Here is a 17,106-nt window from a genome sequence, read left to right on the forward strand (position 1 = left end):
ATTTCAATGACATACGTTGATTAAACAAGAAGGGCGCCTTGCAAGCAATCAACAAATTAAGATGTCTCGTTCGCAGACCTCATGAGCCCCTACAGTGTGTTTGAGAAGCTCTATTCAATTATGAAACACGGTTCAAATGTTATACATATTCAGCGAGTTGTCTAAGAGGACTATGAGATGTTATGGCATTATGCTTATGTGTGTATGTTCGCTAACACTGACGACCACCTCACTTGCATGCAGCCATATTGTCGAGGGGCTCGGGGACATCTGCCGCACTCTTATATCAGCCATTCTCTCTAAGTGGTCCTTCACTGCTTTCTCTATCTGATTGCCTACCGTATGCGCCAATCACTTCAGGATATCAAACCCCTCTTCACAATGATGTTCTTTAAATGATATGCGTCTCTCCACTCCCTCTCCCACAGAACAAAATATGAGCCATTATTTGAATGTCCATGTTGAATCCATGTTGGAGGTCTGGTACTATCTGCATGGACGTCCTCTGTAATTGCTCTAGGAAAGAGGCGGTGAGCAAAGGGCACTCGCAAGGAAGTCGTTCTTTTCTCGTAATTTGATTTTGTCATACTGAGGAGACAAATGATTGACTGACCAATGATTGATAAAATCAGTAAATAAGAGCATAAGTTGTTTTGGAGCTCCAATATACAGAATCCAAAGTACTGTACAGAACAATATCAGTGTCTCGCCAATGTGCTGCATGTATGAGTCTCTGTGGCGCTACCTGTCCACACTGGTTTCCTGCAGGCGATTATTCATGATGCCCAAGGCGCCCACACCCCCAGAGAATCCATTTTGGTGGCCGTAGCTCTGCTGCTGGTGAGCGGTTTCACTCAGTTGCTTCTGCAACAGAGCCAGAGACACCTTATTGGACACCATGAATTCATTGACAGAGATCATCTCTCCTGACAGACGCCGGCCCACGTACACCCCATCAGCCACCGGCCCGGCGTCCGTCTCGCTGTCACACACCGTCTCCACCGACCCGTCCGTGTAGCGGTGTCTCCCGGCGGGGCAGTGGGACGAGAGCGGCTGCACCTTGTTGCATTTGAAGCGCTGCCGGCCGAGCTGCGCGGGCGGAAGCCTCCGGTTGGGGCGTTTGTTATGGAGGCAGGGGCAGCACAGCCACCAGCGGCCTGTCGCGCAGCAGGAGCAGGGCCGGTGCCGCCCAGGGCAGGCCAGCTTACCCAGGATCCAGTTGAGAGTTTGCTTGATGATAATAGAGATGACGTTGAACAGCGAATAGATGCAGCATACTCCCATGAGGATGAAGAGGCAGTTCCCGAAGCGGTAGGCCCCCTGAGCCTCGTACTGCTGTCTCTGGCTGCTCACCAGGTCCCCGAAGCCGATGGTGCTGAAGGCCACGAAGCAGAAGTAGAGGGAGTCCACGTAGCTCCAGCCCTCCATGGAGCAGTAGAGGGTGGAGGCGCTGCACGCGATCACCACCGACGCCACTCCCAGGATCAGCATCACGTAGTAGACGGAGGGCTTCCACCCTTCCAGGCTGTCGTCCTCGTCACGGGGATCCTCCCGGCCCGACATCTCCCCCACCCCGGCACACCTCAGCCGACGCTCGTGACACCAGCGCATGATGTAAGCCAGCATGGTGATGATCCTCTCCAGGAAGAGGTTGAAGAAGAGGATGGTGGCGGCACAGCCAATGAGACCGTAGAAGATTAAGAAGATCTTTCCAGCTATGGTGGCTGGAGTAGTCATGCCGAAGCCTGGTGAAGAGAAGTACAAAATAGAAGGTCAAGTCTGGATCTTCAAAAATGAAGGCTCTGTATGAGTAATACACACCCGAGCTGAGAGAGGGAGATAATTTCTCTCTGAAATTAGGATGGAGTCACTGATTCAAGAGTAATGATTACACTACACACACTCAACCTCTGGCTCGTTATTCATCACTACCCCAGCTGACATCTATTTAAAACAATGCTCTGGAGTTTGTACCCATAAGTGACAATTGAAAACCTTTTTAAGGCTTACCAATAGTGGAGACCACTGTGCCCACAAAGTAGAAAGCTCCAGAGAAGTCCCAGCGGGGCCTCAGAGCGTCCACTCTGATCCCGGCTCCGTTCGCCTCCTCATACTGGCGCAGCAGGGTGTGCAGGGTGCCCAGGTTGACCCTGTATCTCTGGGTGAAGTTGTCCAGCTGCTGTTTCCAGAGGCGCCGGGCTCGGAGCTCAAACGGGTGCTCCAGGGCTGAGAAGATAGCCGCTCCGCACAGCAGGTAGAGCAGGATGAGCCCGGCCAGCAGGCAGAAGCGGGCGTTGTCTTCGTTCACGGGCAACCTGGAGCAGCAGCAGCAGCCGCCCCCCCCCTTCCTCTGAGCCATGACTGCAGCAGCACAGACACACCACCGCACCAACATGCATCAAATCACACACCTGCTGTACATACATGCATCACCCACCGCATAAAATACACGCATACACTACTTCTACATGAAAGGCGTTCTGTTTTACACATAAGCAAACAGCGGTTCCACATTTGTCTCCAATGTCACACAACTGCAGGAGTGAAGACTTCTTGTCATGGAAGCAACAGAGAGCAGCTGTGCTGATGTAGAGGGGTGAAAAATCATGACTCTGAAGACAATGTAGCCTGTAAACAAAATAGAAGCAACAGTCTTCAATACATAGTAGAAGGATGTTTTGTTGTGACTCCAATTCAAGCAAAATGATCTTGAAGCATAATGTACAGACATTAAACACCACAAAAATTTGACTGAAATTATGCTTGGCTCATATTTTTTTTATCAAAATACAATAAAGAAGTTCATGATTATTTCACCTTTAATACCTGATCTCTAGACTAATAAACATTGCAAATTTAATATAACATTTTAGTCAATAGCCTTATCTGAAATATAACATACAGATCACATATAAGCAAAGTAAAGAGCAATAAAAGAAAACCTGGTCCAGTTGATAAGAGTTGTCCGCTGCTGGTCCGGTGCGCTCGTACCATGGATCTGCTGAACAATGACCAGCGAGAGGCGGCGTCTTGTTTTTCTGTACAAAATGAGAGGCTGTCTGATGTTTGCTCTTTCATCATGTTGACATCATCATCTGCCTACCCACCCCTCTCCGTCTCTCAGCACACCTTGATTGGTGCAGTAATCTCTTCATTTTAAAAGCGCCATCCTTCCCATCCAGCCTCTAATCAAAGCTTAATGTAAAATCTACAGGGAGAGTACCAGTGACATGAATTGTGCTTGAATTAAGATAATTGATCCTTCAGCCACTCAATTACGTCTACCGAGTAGTAATTAAATCTCATTAACAGTCAGTGTTGATTTGACACTGAAGTCCTAATTGATGTGCAGCATGGACCGTGACTTTTCTCTGCGTAATTGATCTTTCCCCAGTTCTTGTCACAAAACAGTCTGTGGAAAGGACAGACCGCCTCTTTTTGTTGTTGCAGACAGCGTGGGAGGATTTGTTGAACATGGCTATCAGTTTCTCTGTCTGTCTGCTAGTTCCTTTAATCTTGGATGGTGCAGGAGGTATAAGGGCAGGGGTTTCCTCTGCCCAGCGTCTGATGACTGAGTGACAGGAGTGTACAGGTGTGGAAGACAGAGATCACATCTGCCTTTATCTCAGCAGTCCATCCTGTATCAGGTGTTGGATTTTACAGTTTCCCCACTAATGAATATTATGCTCTGTGTGTTTCATTCTGCTCTGTTCAGGTTCACAGTATTACATATCAGTCACTTTAACATCATGTTTTCATTCCACTTCATGAATTTGACATGTTATAGAAAGTACTGATACCTGCATGAAATCCATCACAAAATCACTTTCGCTTGAATTTGTTCTTGGTGATGCTCCCAAAGAAATCTAAATGTTGTATGTCCATGTTCATCACCAAAGATCACATGTTAAATTTAACTTAATTAGTTATCAAGATGTAGGCTACAGGAAGCCAAGACATGGATGAGGAGGTAATTAACAAAATCCACTAACCCCCTGTAATATATAACAGCAAACTAAGCAGGTAATTCAGCTAATAGCATACAGTTGATCTGATGCATGAAATATAAATACAATATAGTCCACAGTCCTACAGTCTTCTAGTTGGTCTCCAAATAGATGAAGCTGAAATACTGTATAGTAATGTTTCCTGTCATGGTGGTAAAATGCAGTGTGCCATTAGCAGCATCAAACAACATGTATTTATTGCTTTCAGTGCATTTGGGCCTCAAGAATTTGACTTGTAGTTGGAACATAAAATAAACATTCTTTTATAGCCCATCATACAAATATATTACAGGAATCAAAAGCCCAGAGAATAAATTTCAATGTGAAAACAAGATCCTCAGTCCAATAAAGCTATTAAAATATGTAGAGAACTTTGTGGACTCCACAGTTGTGCCACATTACTTGACAATGATGCCCTCGGCCTCGAAAGTTTGCAGGCAGCCTGCTGAGGTCACTGCAAAGGACTGTTTTCTAAAAGGTGCAATTTAATTTCTAACTCTGATAGATAAATGGTAAAACTATTTCACAACCTTATTACCAAGCCATTATGGTAGAGATTGTTCTCATGCCTTGAAGAAGGTCTCTGACCGAAAGCTTGCATATTATTCTGATGATTCTTGCACAGATTTGAGTGTGCGGATGCTTTTTTCATTGAGGTTGTTCTCATAACAGCGCTTCAAAACACCACTTAAATATACTTATCCAAAGCATAATGAATGTAAATGCAAAGGATTACTAGACTTTACTGAATGGTGAAGAAAATGTGAATTTGATTAAAGAAAAAGGCAGAAAACAACAGGCCACCAGTGTTTATTTTTGCATCATAGTCTTAGCACCATTTTGCTGATACAAAATCATCTCCAAACTACTGATCATTTCAAGCCAGCAGGAACAGGCGTCTACGTAGCTTATAATTGCTGGTACACTGTGTGTTCTGAGTCGGCCATTTCAAGCCAGCAGGGTCAGAATTCACTTTAGCCTGTTGCTGAGACTGATGGTGAGGCTGGGAGCTGGGCTTGTGCTGGGATGTGGAAGGGTAAGTGTAGCTGCAGTGTCAGTGTAGTGTAGGGGAGTGTGGGTCAGGGATGACAGAATTTATTGATGAGCCATCAGGGAGTGTTGTGACATCAGTGCTTATATATTGCTAAAATTAATCATCAGTTAAACATGTCCTTATTGTTCTTTCTTAATCAAACAGACCTTCCATTTTTTCCACCGACACCCACATACTGATGTCCATTATTTTCTAAATCCCTATACAGAGTTAACCTCCAAGATTTCAACATCATAACTGTTTCAGGAGCCAATCCACCTGCGGTCACAGCCATTCACTCATGTACAGTGCAGGAAGGATTGAGGGTTTTGAAGTCAGAGTGTGAATTTCCACACAGTGTCAGAGTGGCGTTCAGGTGAGAGGCAGGAGGCTGGTCAGGATGTCGATGAGGTTGTCCAGACCCCACAGGTAGCCGTCTTCCTGGTTCCCCTCCACCCAGGGAGTGCGATGGTCCACGGAGAGGTGCGGCGGTAGAGCCACTGTCTTCCCAAAATCAATCATCCAGACCCCCGTTTTGCCTGATCCGTCATGCACAAACAGTAAGGAGCTGCCCACTACCTGCAGAGAGACGAGTGTCAGCGCTGTACTACCGAAAACCTCAACCTGCCCAGTCTACTTCTACATTAATGATTTAGTTTCCTACATTTCCCAGAATGCCTTTCAACAACCCCCAGTGAACGTGCCTGAACTTGAACTGAACTCAGCTGTGGGTTATACGTATGTGTAGGTGGGGAAGGCAATATGTCTTGCGGCTGCATTGCATTCTGGTCTATTGAGACTACTGTCAGTGGAGAAATTGATCTCTCTGCCTCTTCTACGATGGATATCTCCCTGTGTGATTGTTGAAGATCGGTGCAAAATGGCGTCTCTACAAAGAAGCCCTTGCTCTTTGATTCTGAGGGACTGACACCAAAACTTGACTTTACTGTTGATGTTTTAGATAGTTGAAATTTTTTCTGCTATTAAACTCCTTTGTAGCTGCACTGGAAATATCTCAACGTGACGTCATCTCATCTAAGTTTGGCCAGTTATCCATGGAAATAAGAAATACAACACCAAACGACAAAATGGGCCCAGAAAGGAAAGGTACATCGCCAGATGGCTGTTTAACTGTTTTAGGGTGGATTTTTCCTTTAACTTTCTAACATCACATTCAAAACATCTAATACACGGTGGTTCTAGTTCAAGAAAAATGTAACGCATCTGACCTCGTGCGTTCTGAAGAAGTCTGACGTCTCCAACACCTGCCGCAGCTGTTTGAGCCGTCTCAGATAGCCTCTCTGAAGGGAAAGATAAGAGGATTTACAACAGAGAGGACAGGAATCACAACTGTGGTCGTCAATGAAAGACAATGAAGGTCAGACTCACCACAATTTGTGTGTTGGAATCAACAAAGTCTTGAAGTGCCTCCATCACTTGCTCTCTGCTTTTGGTCCTTTTGAAGTTTGTTTGACATACTCCATTTGCCTTCTGCAGAGGAAATTAGAGAATACAAAATTTGATGGCATTCATGTTTCCAGAGCACAATGGCTCTTAGCAGCTGTATCCTATTTTGTTCATAAGATGAATCAATGACTGGACAAGATCGTCTTTGCCTGATCTCGACCAGAGCCTCGGAGCTCACCCTGACTCCCTCGATGCGGAAACCCATTGTTGCTGTGGAGCTCAGGGTCTCCCTCCACTGCATGTATCTGGTTTTGAGAACCGCCTGCTGGGCTCGCTCCTGAGCCGTTGGGGCCTCCGGGTCCACAGCCACCATCTTCTCGTACATGTCCTTCCGGGGCTGGGGCCGTTCCTGTGCGATCAGCAGCTCCTCCTCGAGGTACGTACTGCAAGGGACAGTGCCTCATGAGCCTCTGTCACTCACATATAGATCGTATTTGGAGCTTTTTATACGGGTCACAGATGGACACTCTCCTTTCAGATGGGACTCAATGTTATAAATGAATAGTAAATGTGAGTCTAAATGATGTTCACTTGATTAAATATTCAGTAATAAAGCTTACATTCTCCAGGAAAATCTTTTTTTTTTCTTTTTTCTGCAATTACAAATCTATATGTGTTTTATATCATTGTAGAGAACAAACTCTTCACTATCAAAATACAAAATTTGAGCCCTTGAAATTTAAGGCTTTATGCACCCCATTGTCCCTTAGGCGAGAATTGGTTTTGAACATTTATCCACAGATTTTTCTCTCTTGCAGTAAAATATATTTTATTCACAACATCCCATTTTGTAAAGGAGAGACTTTAGAGAGTTTTGGAGGATTTGCTGCTGCACTATATGTTTACTCTTTCAAACTTGCAAGCAAGCATACAAACAAATGCAACAAAACTCACCGGCTGCCCATCTTGCAGTCCATGATGGCAGGTGTGTTGAAATGGGTCAGCAAGTTGTCCATCATATTGTAATCGTGCTCATCCCGCTGCACCACACCATGGTAAGTTGGCACAAAGGGCTTCAAAGTGTCGTCCATCAGCTTCTGGAAGCACTGCTGCTCCCCCTCACAAAATCTCTTCAGCAGCATTCCGTATTCCCCGACATGGAAGCTCCCTGCAAAACCCCTCAGGGCAAGAGTTCGGAAAAAAGACCGGACATGTTTTGTTGGATAAATGCAGCCATACTTATTTCATTAGTTACTAGTGGGGAAGTTTTTTAATACAGAAAGGAACCCGCTGACGAGCAAAACACAAGGTGAGAAAGGCTAGATGAACAAACCTGCATGTCCGACCACTTGCAGCCACTGCTGTGGTTTCTTGGGGGGCATGGAGAGGGGAGATGAAGTCCCAAGGCTTCTGTGTTTCTTCCATGTGGAGCTCTGCATGGGAAGAGCAGTGGCGCATGTTAGACCTCAAACAGTCATTCTTCAGCATACATGCCTCCGGGTTACATTCCTCTGCTGGCCGTGTTTTTCTGCGTCTCCATACACAGACAGGACCTCAGACTTCAGACTCAGTCACTCAACAACTTTTGCCTTATGGGTGAACGTCTCCATGGAAACAGCCATTCACCACGGGACTGAGTGAATACATGTAGAGGAGGGGTTCGACTCTGATCTTATGCAACAGGTGCACACACTCATCAAACATTTACAGGCAGGGCTTGTTTTGTACGGTGCTATACACACATGAACACACACATACAATGAACACACAATCACAAGTTGAGCACACCGAGATGTTGAGATGTTTACTGAAGTGTCAAGACGGAATTGTGCATAAATTATGATATGAAATATAGAAAGATGTAAAAAAAAAAAGTCATTGGCATTGTGTTACAGATTGCATTAATTTGTGACATTTGCAAAATACAAATGACAAAATATACACAAGTAATTAAATTAATCATCATATATCATATCATATATCATATCAATTCAATTAAATAGATACATTGGTATATCCTGGGATTTCTCAGGCCCAAGGATCTGGACTATAATGCAACATGTGTGGTTTATATGTGCTTGAAGGGGAGAGTAGTGTATATGACAGATTGCAGGGTTAGATTGGATTTAAGATGGATAGCTAGTAATATTATTTTTTTTATGTTGTGACGTCATCCTGTACTGTGAAGAATGTGTGTGCCTTTTCAAAACCTGTGGAGGGCAGCGATACGCCATATTATAGAAGAAGAAGAAGAAGAAGAAGAAGAAGAAGAAGAAGAAGAAGAAGAAGAAGAAAAGAAGAAGAAGAAGAAGAAGGCGGCAGAACCAGAAGAAGAAGAAGAGGAAGACGCAGAAACAGAAGAAGAAGAATTAAACGTTCCCGGTTGTCGTACCGCTCTGCTCGCCAGTGGCGGTGGCTTACAAACTGTTTTGAACCGAGTGAAGGCGTACCAGAAATCAAGCGGTTATCTCATTGTATTCATCTTTAAACAATGATTTTCAAGCCTTAGCTATTCGCTGACGCGTTACAACAATTCAAGCTCATCACTGCAACGAAGGGTAACGTATATTTGCTTTTGCTTACGCGTTTATTCACATGGAATAACGTTATGTGGTTCACACAGAGCTAGCTGCTCTCAAGTCAATGTGTGTGACGCTAACTAGTAACGATAGTGTGCATGCTAACGTTAGCTAACGTTTGACAGATAACTTAACGCCAGCTAACTCAGATGTTAACTCTAGCTAGATTACTTTATTAATAACAGAGCCATAGAGGATGCATCTCTGCAACCCGCCTTGGTCCATTTCCTACAGCGAGCCGTTTATTGTAGCAAACTAGCTAAACAAGGCAAGACACCCACCGTCATTAATGTTATCTATGCATGCACAGTTAACGCTGAAGTAACACAGATTTGTGTCGTTGTCTCTCTGGTTTTGCATGGGAGAGAGTGACGTTAAAGTCAAAAGCCAAATGTAGCAGTTTAATGGTGCCTCGCTTAGCGACAGGACTTAAGGTACATACCTCGTAAAACATGACTTAAGACCTTTTCTGAATCGTTAGAGTCTACTGGTAAATTCGGCATACATATGATCCACCAACCACAACTTATTTCAATAAAATGACACCTTTTGAAATTGACTCGATCTGCTCACTACCGCCCCCTACGGTGTATTTTAGTGGGAGCAGATTTTAGGAATACCCAAAATGTTTAAATTGTACTCATAGATTTTTTTATTAGAGTTTGACTTTACCTCTTATGCAAGGAGAGAAAGCGAGAATGACATGTATCGCGGCCGATTTTAACATAATTGTTAAAAATGGTAATTGCAAGCCCTTTTTCCTGGTGACTTGACACTGGCCACTGGAGGCTCCATGATATAGAGAAAGAATAGTTGTTGTGCCACAGCAGTGGGTGTAAAATAATGAATATATTATATAAGAAATCCTTCCAGGTTGTAAGTTGGTAACCCTATATCCTCCTGAGCTGTGGAGTACCTGAATGTTCCATACTGGATCCCGTTTTATTATATATTTGTAGAGAGAAGTCTATATTACTTATGTCAATCAGATGAGCCATATATTGCCAGAGTGCTACGTACCTCTAAAATGTAATCATGCATCAGGAAGATGTGTCAAAATGCTAAGGGAATCCGATGATATAGTGAAAGTGATTTTCTAGCTTTTTTTGACAAAAATGCTGTGGGTTTTTATTAACTACTACCTACTAAAATAGAGATAGAGAGAGGGTTGCCACATAGCATGTCCTCTACCCAATTGTGAGTATTGTCAAAGAAAAGACATGAGGGGGGGAATTTTCAGACATTATTGGTCTGACTTAGATGGCCCCACTAAAACAGTATTTTTTAGCTCAAGGTAATGTGGCTTTTAGCTTGTTCCTCTCATACAAAAAGGTTTGTCCACTACTACTACTTGGCTGTTTTACTTGAACAATTGAGGGGGTTACTGACTTGAATTGCTTGTAATTTATAGAAATCTTTTATACCCCAACATAGGCCCAGAGCGATGGAGGTGGGCTCAGCGGTGCTGGAGGATATTGTATTTCGAGGTGTGGAGTTCAGTGTAAAGATAGAAGTGGAGAAAGGTTTGCTGATTGTCGAGATCTCCGACGCAATGACAGCTGATCAGTGGAGGGGAGAATTCGATCCGGCATGTAAGTGGCATATGATTAACATAGACTGAATGTCATCACAGGCACAAATAGACCCACTCAAACTGTTCCATTCTTTTATAGACATTGAAGACCTCACCCGCAAAACTGGCAACTTCAAGCAATTTCCCATTTTTTGTAGCATGTTGGAATCTGCTGCCAGAAAGGTAAGTCTAATGCTGAAAAGTGATAGTGAATGGACTAAAAGGTGGTTTAAGATGATGGCCTCCAGAATTAAGGCCACTTGGATCATCCTAAAGTTCAATGCACACTCCACATTTGCTCAGTCTTTCTTTCTCTGCCAGAGTGGAGGCTCAACACTGTTACAATACTATATTAAATATGTATGAACTGCTAAAGTCAAATGTTGATTTTGAATGCTTTGTGTGTTGGGATGGGAATGAAAAAATAATAAAAATTCAGGAGGCCAACATCTTTTACAAGGTTTTCAAGGGTCATGGAAAACTTGGAAATGTAACCACTGTGTGTCAGGCATAAAGAAAGCATGTAAAATAAAATGTCCAGGGAAACTTGGACGGTTCTGAGAAATGATAAGGCTTTGGGCATAACTATATCTTAGTTTTTTGTTTTTTTTTCCTGAAATTGATTTGCTGCATGGAAATTGTAGTTAGACTTAGGGTATATGCTGATCGAATTTTGCTAAAAAGAGTGGGAAACCTGTTGATGTACTTGGCCCACTGTATATGCTGATGATGTATATATGACATGAGCTTTTTCTGCAGATAAGCGATTCTGTTACCCTTGACCTCCTGACCTACGCTGACCTGGAGCTCCTACGTAATAGAAAAGCAGGGGTTGTCAGTCGTCCTCGTGGACAGCAGCAGTCACCTGCTCTCAGTGCCAAAAGATATCTTATACTCATCTACACTGTGGAGTTTGACAGGTTTGTGTCTCTTCTCAGTCCACCACACAGCTGGATCACATGTTTAACATAATTGGGACAGACTTAGGTGATGCCCTTTTTTAGCCACAGAAATTGCTTTTCTGCATATTATAATGCATGTGGTTTGTGTCTCTGTATTTTGTCTGTGTGGGTGAGTAACTGGGTTGAATTACTGACAATATTTTGTATCTGTAGGATACACTACCCCTTGCCCCTGCCCTACCAGGGAAAGCCTGACCCAGCTGCTCTGCAGAGGGAAATCAGAGCCCTGAGGACCGAGCTCAACACTGTCACCTCTCATGGAGGTCACAAGCCAGCAGAAGTAGAAATACAGCATCTACGAGCAGAGTTGGTTGCGTTTATTTTTATCACTGTGGGCTGTGTTGTTAATTTAGCTTTGCAATTATGAGGAAATATGGGGCTTTGCTGATATCCATTATTGTTTTCAAGGCTGGTTCTGGTGAAAGAGGAGAAGGAGGCCATGGCCAAGGCTCTGGAGCGACTGCAGATCGGTGGAAGTGGTTCCACAGTGGGAAGAGAGGAGTGGAGGGTGAGAGACATGGTGAGGACCCTGGAGGAGCAGCTCGTCAAGGAGAGGGCCAAAAGCCAACGGTCTGCAAGCAAGAGAGGCCAGGAGCAGCGCCTCCTAATGGAGCAGGTGGAGCCTTCCTGCTTCATAGTCCAGTTAGTCAAAGTGAACTCAAATTGAAATGGATTTCTGATGTGTCTTTCTGTTGTTATCCATCTTTTGTTCCTAGTTGGAGGAGCTCAGGGCATCAGAGTGTGCTCTCCGAATTCGTGTCAAGAGTCTCACCAGTGAACTGGCGTTACTACGGAGAGGGTTAGACAATCTAAGCATGTATATCTTTAACTTCTTTCTCTCTCTTTCATTCGTTCGCTTACAAAATGTTCTCTACACTTTCTGACCTCCCATTTACCTACTTAGCACACGCCCTGTTTGTGTGTCCACAGAAGACTGACTCCTGTTATGTCCGGACACATCGGCTCTCGGTGCGACGGGGAGGTCTATCGCTCGCTGTCCCGCGAGAGGAGGTCTGGGCACGGGACGGTCAGGGCTCGCTCAGGGTCGAGGGAGAGGATAGAAGATAGAGTGCAAAGGTCCGAGGAAAGAGGAAGAAGAGCAGACTCCTCAGGGCCTCGTGCTCGCATCCCTCGGCCGTCACCCTCTCCCACAGGTACTGGCTTTGATACTGCGTATTCCTGATGTTGCTAAGCACAGGGGCTTCATTGTGACTCTCATTAGTTTGGCATAATTAAAGTAGAGGCAGATCGATAACATTACAGCATTCGGTTCAGTTCCAGTCAGCATTATTGGCACCCTTTACACTTTTGTTGAGTCTATGTCTTCTAACATAAGGCAAAATGTAAAAAAGGAACTTTTGATTTTCAGTTTTTCTGATTCCTGCCAATTTTTCCTATTTACTTCCATTAAATAATAATGTTGTTTTTTTCAGTAATATCAGATCTTAAATGATGCTTTGCAGATCAAAATCCTTTTGGGAGAAATTGTCACTTATCAACCACATTGCAAGGGGTGTCGGTAAAGTTCAGTCATACACTTAAGTAATGTATATTTTGACCTCAATATTGTCACCCACACTTTCAGGATCACGGGTGCCACGCTTTGACCCAACCGCCTACATCCAGGACAGACAGCGCAGACAGAAAGAAGCGGATCTCAAAAAGTTTGTTCCCTTTTTTTTACCATTTTCCAAACAGCACACCAGTATTTGATGTTCTGGCTGCTTGGGATCAATAGTTTTAACACCGTGTCTCCCCTGTCAGACAGAGGAAGGTCCGGAGGGACATGCTGACATCACCCGTTGTCCCTGAGAGGGGCCGGTCCCGCTCGAGAGAGGCGTATCCTCAGATGGTCAGGTCTGGCAGCAGAGGCAGGAGTTTATCCGTGGAGCGGAGGAGGAGCCGGCACTCCTCCGAAAGCTCACTGGTGGACATGGATGAAATGGCCAAAACTCTGTTAAGGTGAAGTACTGCACTACAATGAAGTTACTGTGATGGAGGAAGCAGATTCTTTTTGTTTTACCGCAGCTGGTTATTTTAATCTTTTATTTTCATGTGTTTTCAGAGGAAGAAAACAGACGTATAATGGCCCTAGTGCGGTGAGTGGCATGGTATTAACATTTCTCAGGTTTAGTGTAGATCTTTGCTTGGTCTCTCATATGTATATTTAATGCGTGTTGTATCTCTATTTGTAGTCTAGAGGAAGCCTTTTGACCAGGAAACCACTATGCAGTACTCCCACACACAGGATGAAGTCAGACAAAGGTAACCCATCGCAAGTCTACTAAACTCCAAAAAGAGCCTTCAGAATATCTAGCCACTATACAACACATAATAATTATTACTCACCATTTTATTTTTCCGACCGCAGAAAGCTCCATAGACACAGGTGCCGAGCTGTCGGAGATTGATGCCAGGCTGCAGGCGCTTCAGGAATACATGAGGGACCTGGACACAGGACACTAACGACACGCCACTCAAGACAGAGACTTGGATATTTTCTCTGACAACCGCACAACTCGGTGCTCAGGCCAGAGACATGGATTTCTTTTACTATGCACAGACTAACAAAGGCCCACATCATGATACAAACATGAGTGATGGGTTCATAAAAACATCAATGTGTTTATGTCAGTGACTCTAACTGCCTCTGGAAGGCTGGGCTTCCCGTGTCTTTGGCAAACTGTGTTGAAACACTGTGAAGAGCTACTTTTATGGACTGAACTTACTTTTTTTTTTATATAACAAGGTTTTATTAACTTAAAAGATGATTGTGTCTGTTGAGTGTAGCATACCTTGTTCTTTTACACCACACCAACCCCAACAGTGGATGTAAAACTTGGCAGTACCTGAGTGTTACATCAGTCTGTAAATTATATTTTATCTTAATCCTTTGCCAACTTGTTGATGTTTTTTTTCTTGGCTTTTTTATATAAATGATAATACAAGTCATTTCGTGTTCCAAATCCTTTATTTAGGAAAACACTACATATTTCACTACAGTGGGACTGGGGGTGGGGGGGCATGGTGTCAGCTCACAGCAAGAAGGTCCTGGGTTTCAGTCCAGGACCTTCTTTCCTCCCACAGTCCAAAGACATGGAAGTCAAGTGGATTGGAGACTAAAATAGCCATAGGTGTGAATGTGTGTGTGTGTGTCTGTCTGTGTTCGCCTTTTGTTGGACTGGCATCAGCAACCTGTCCAGGATGTTCCCCTGCCTTGTGCCCAGTGCATGCTGGGATCCCGTGTCTCTGTAAAGGGAATAAACGGGTAAAGGAAATAAGTGAATAAATGAATTTCACCGCAGGATTTGAACTTGTGTGTCCATGTGTTTCATGGTTCAGATCAGGGATTCCTTTCACATACAGGAACTTTGGACCGACTTGTGTATGCAACACTATATAGTTATCTGTGAATGTGCATGTATTTTTTCACCTTTTTATGCCTCCGTGGCTGGAGGCATTATGTTTTCGGGTTGTCCGTACGTATGTACATCCGTCCCATTCTCATGAACGCGATATCTCAGGAACGCCTTGAGGGAATTTCTTCAAATTTGGCACAAACGTCCACTTGGACTCAAGGATGAACTGATACTGAATTCATTTGCTAATTATGACAAAATTTCACACAAATGTCTAATAGGATAAAATGATGAAGTGATGACATTTTATATCCAAAAGTTCAAAGGTCAACTTCACTGTGACATCATAATGTTTTGCTTAACCACTGTAGCTGATAAAACGATCTTGGGTCATTCTACAAAAACGGTGGAAGTGCTGTCACTTACTTTTACAGACACCAAAATCCTTTAAGTTGACCTAATAATCACGTTAATTATATATGTTCAATAAATAAAGACTGTCCTTGCAATGATAAAACAAAATTTATTGCCAGAGGCATACAACTGCAAGGCAGTTATTTCTAGTTTCATACATATGATTGTGGTGAAACTATACCAAGTTTTATGCATGAAGATGTACACAAAGGCTGGGCATGGTAATCCTGTTAAAACCTATTTAAATTTAAATCTATTTTAAATGGGAAAAATTTGTCACAAGAAAAAATACATTATAATACATTATTACCCTTAAAAATTGTATTTATAAGAAATGCATACTCTGAATTAGGACATTTCCAGACATGCACATTATCCTCGCCAGGCCTGTATAGTTGTATCCACATTGCTCTCCTTTGCATTAGCATCAGTTGAAGTGGAGCCCAAGGGGAACCTTGAAGGGTTTCTGCCACTACAGCTGGCTCGGTTTCATTAATTAACAAATAAACTTCCGAGCATGGACCCTTCTCTCCGGGGAATACCTCAGTGTCTGGAACAGCTGCTCTCTCTTTCCACTGGGATGCTGAGGAGGGAGACGTGAATGCATTATGCTGGTTCATGTCATTCTGAGGAAAATTAGTACAGCACACGACAACCAACTTTGAAAGGTATCAATACAACCTGATATTTTAGTCACATCAGATTTGTTTTTTACACCAGTTTTTATGCAGTTGTATTCACGTAACCTATGTTTTACATCCCAGTTGTGAGAAAACCAGATACTGACTAGTGATGTTTAGAAGATTATTATCCAAGATGAGGACAGCCCACAGGAAGACATTAATATCTAGAAGCAATCCTAATTGATCATCTGTGATAGTATTTGTGCACCTAGACAGAGGGCATCATGTATAAAACTGCATTGATTCACAACTGGCAGGCTGCATGAGCACAAAAGGTGGGAAACATCTCTGGGATCCAAGTGAACAGACTTCATGTCCACACCACATCAGCTTCCATAATAAGTCACAAATGGTTAGTGAAATGCACTATACTTGCTTTTTTCCAATTTAATTTCTGTATTGCTTCATTGAATCATTCATTCCTGCCAAAAAAAAAAGAAAAGTGCTTAGTATCATCACACATTGTGAACTGCGAAGTTGATCACTGTGGATGAGGTTGATTCTCAGTCTAGAAAAAAATAGGATAGATTATCATTTGGAGGTGACAGTATCAGGATTACGAATAATATCAAATGTATCACGTATCAATGTATAACGTTAAGAAGTAAGGAAATCACACTTTCTTGCTAAAGTCTGTCACTGTCTTCCAACAAAACCAAGGAAGTCTCTGCATATCAAAGGCGGACAGAACACACTGTAGTTACAGACGTCAGTACTCAAGTATCATGGCTCAATTCACCGGCTCTTTGTATTAATGGCCTCCATGACACCCTTTATCTTTAACAACCCTAAACAACCTTTATAGATTTATTTGTAAAATAAAGGGAATAAAACAACAAATTCAATAAATAATCAGCTATAACTGACGGAAGACAATATGCCTGCTCCATTAATGCTGATTGCTCTGGCTGACTCGGCAAAATAAAGGACCTCTCACATCATCATACATGAAACAAGCTCTTTGACAAGGTAACTGTCCAGGGTATATGCAGGAATCCTGAAGTTAAATTCAATACCTTTTAAGACCTTTTTTAAGACCTTTTCAATATATTTTAAGACCTCAACGCCACTTCGAGCTGTAACCGGTTA

The 17,106-nt window shown here is 43.2% G+C and overlaps 3 protein-coding genes across 4 annotated transcripts; 1 reads left to right on the top strand and 2 right to left on the bottom strand.

The window, feature by feature from the left end:
- Positions 1–741: 741 nt before the first annotated feature.
- kcnk12l (potassium channel, subfamily K, member 12 like) lies at positions 742–2,395 on the bottom strand. The gene is made up of 2 exons (XM_071539632.1): positions 2,011–2,395; positions 742–1,745 (listed from the first exon to the last, which is right to left on the bottom strand). The coding sequence occupies exons 1-2, from the start codon at positions 2,393–2,395 to the stop codon at positions 742–744; spliced, it is 1,389 nt and encodes a 462-aa protein (XP_071395733.1).
- Positions 2,396–4,894: 2,499 nt separating this feature from the next.
- On the bottom strand, positions 4,895–9,532 carry itpkca (inositol-trisphosphate 3-kinase Ca). The gene is made up of 7 exons (XM_071539610.1): positions 9,469–9,532; positions 7,781–7,880; positions 7,402–7,615; positions 6,686–6,890; positions 6,430–6,531; positions 6,270–6,341; positions 4,895–5,619 (listed from the first exon to the last, which is right to left on the bottom strand). The coding sequence occupies exons 1-7, from the start codon at positions 9,478–9,480 to the stop codon at positions 5,413–5,415; spliced, it is 912 nt and encodes a 303-aa protein (XP_071395711.1). The 5' UTR covers positions 9,481–9,532; the 3' UTR covers positions 4,895–5,412.
- Positions 8,851–14,839, top strand: ccdc61 (coiled-coil domain containing 61). 2 transcript variants are annotated; one of them, XM_071539608.1, is made up of 13 exons: positions 8,851–9,005; positions 10,461–10,618; positions 10,700–10,782; positions 11,359–11,519; positions 11,715–11,867; positions 11,970–12,177; positions 12,278–12,378; positions 12,492–12,715; positions 13,147–13,225; positions 13,326–13,523; positions 13,627–13,660; positions 13,757–13,826; positions 13,933–14,839. In XM_071539608.1, exons 2-13 carry the CDS (start codon positions 10,471–10,473, stop codon positions 14,025–14,027), a joined length of 1,554 nt encoding a protein of 517 aa, XP_071395709.1. In that variant the 5' UTR covers positions 8,851–9,005; positions 10,461–10,470; the 3' UTR covers positions 14,028–14,839. The 2 variants fall into 2 exon arrangements, with proteins under 2 accessions (XP_071395709.1, XP_071395710.1); XM_071539609.1 differs by having other exon boundaries at positions 12,278–12,360.
- Positions 14,840–17,106: the final 2,267 nt, after the last annotated feature.

The sequence above is a fragment of the Centroberyx affinis genome, unplaced genomic scaffold, assembly GCF_046629955.1.
Source record: "Centroberyx affinis isolate AG114_WGS23_722 - 3 ecotype Tasmania unplaced genomic scaffold, CSIRO-AGI_Caff_v1 ptg003475l_1, whole genome shotgun sequence".
NCBI classification, from domain to species: Eukaryota; Metazoa; Chordata; class Actinopteri; order Beryciformes; family Berycidae; genus Centroberyx; species Centroberyx affinis.

What these genes read in the sequence shown, in the direction of transcription:
- kcnk12l (XM_071539632.1), bottom strand. Translation starts at nt 2,395, where the DNA reads ATGTTGGTGCGGTGGTGTGTCTGTGCTGCTGCAGTCATGGCTCAGAGG. An exon ending in CACAGTGGTCTCCACTATTG is followed by an intron (nt 1,746 to 2,010) that starts GTAAGCCTTAAA and finishes TCTCTTCACCAG; the next exon opens with GCTTCGGCATGACTACTCCA.
- ccdc61 (XM_071539608.1), top strand. Translation starts at nt 10,471, where the DNA reads ATGGAGGTGGGCTCAGCGGTGCTGGAGGATATTGTATTTCGAGGTGTG. An exon ending in TGGAATCTGCTGCCAGAAAG is followed by an intron (nt 10,783 to 11,358) that starts GTAAGTCTAATG and finishes CTTTTTCTGCAG; the next exon opens with ATAAGCGATTCTGTTACCCT. An exon ending in CAGGATGAAGTCAGACAAAG is followed by an intron (nt 13,827 to 13,932) that starts GTAACCCATCGC and finishes TTCCGACCGCAG; the next exon opens with AAAGCTCCATAGACACAGGT.
- itpkca (XM_071539610.1), bottom strand. An exon ending in TCCGCATCGAGGGAGTCAGG is followed by an intron (nt 6,532 to 6,685) that starts GTGAGCTCCGAG and finishes TTTCCTCTGCAG; the next exon opens with AAGGCAAATGGAGTATGTCA. An exon ending in ACTTCTTCAGAACGCACGAG is followed by an intron (nt 5,620 to 6,269) that starts GTCAGATGCGTT and finishes GTCTCTCTGCAG; the next exon opens with GTAGTGGGCAGCTCCTTACT.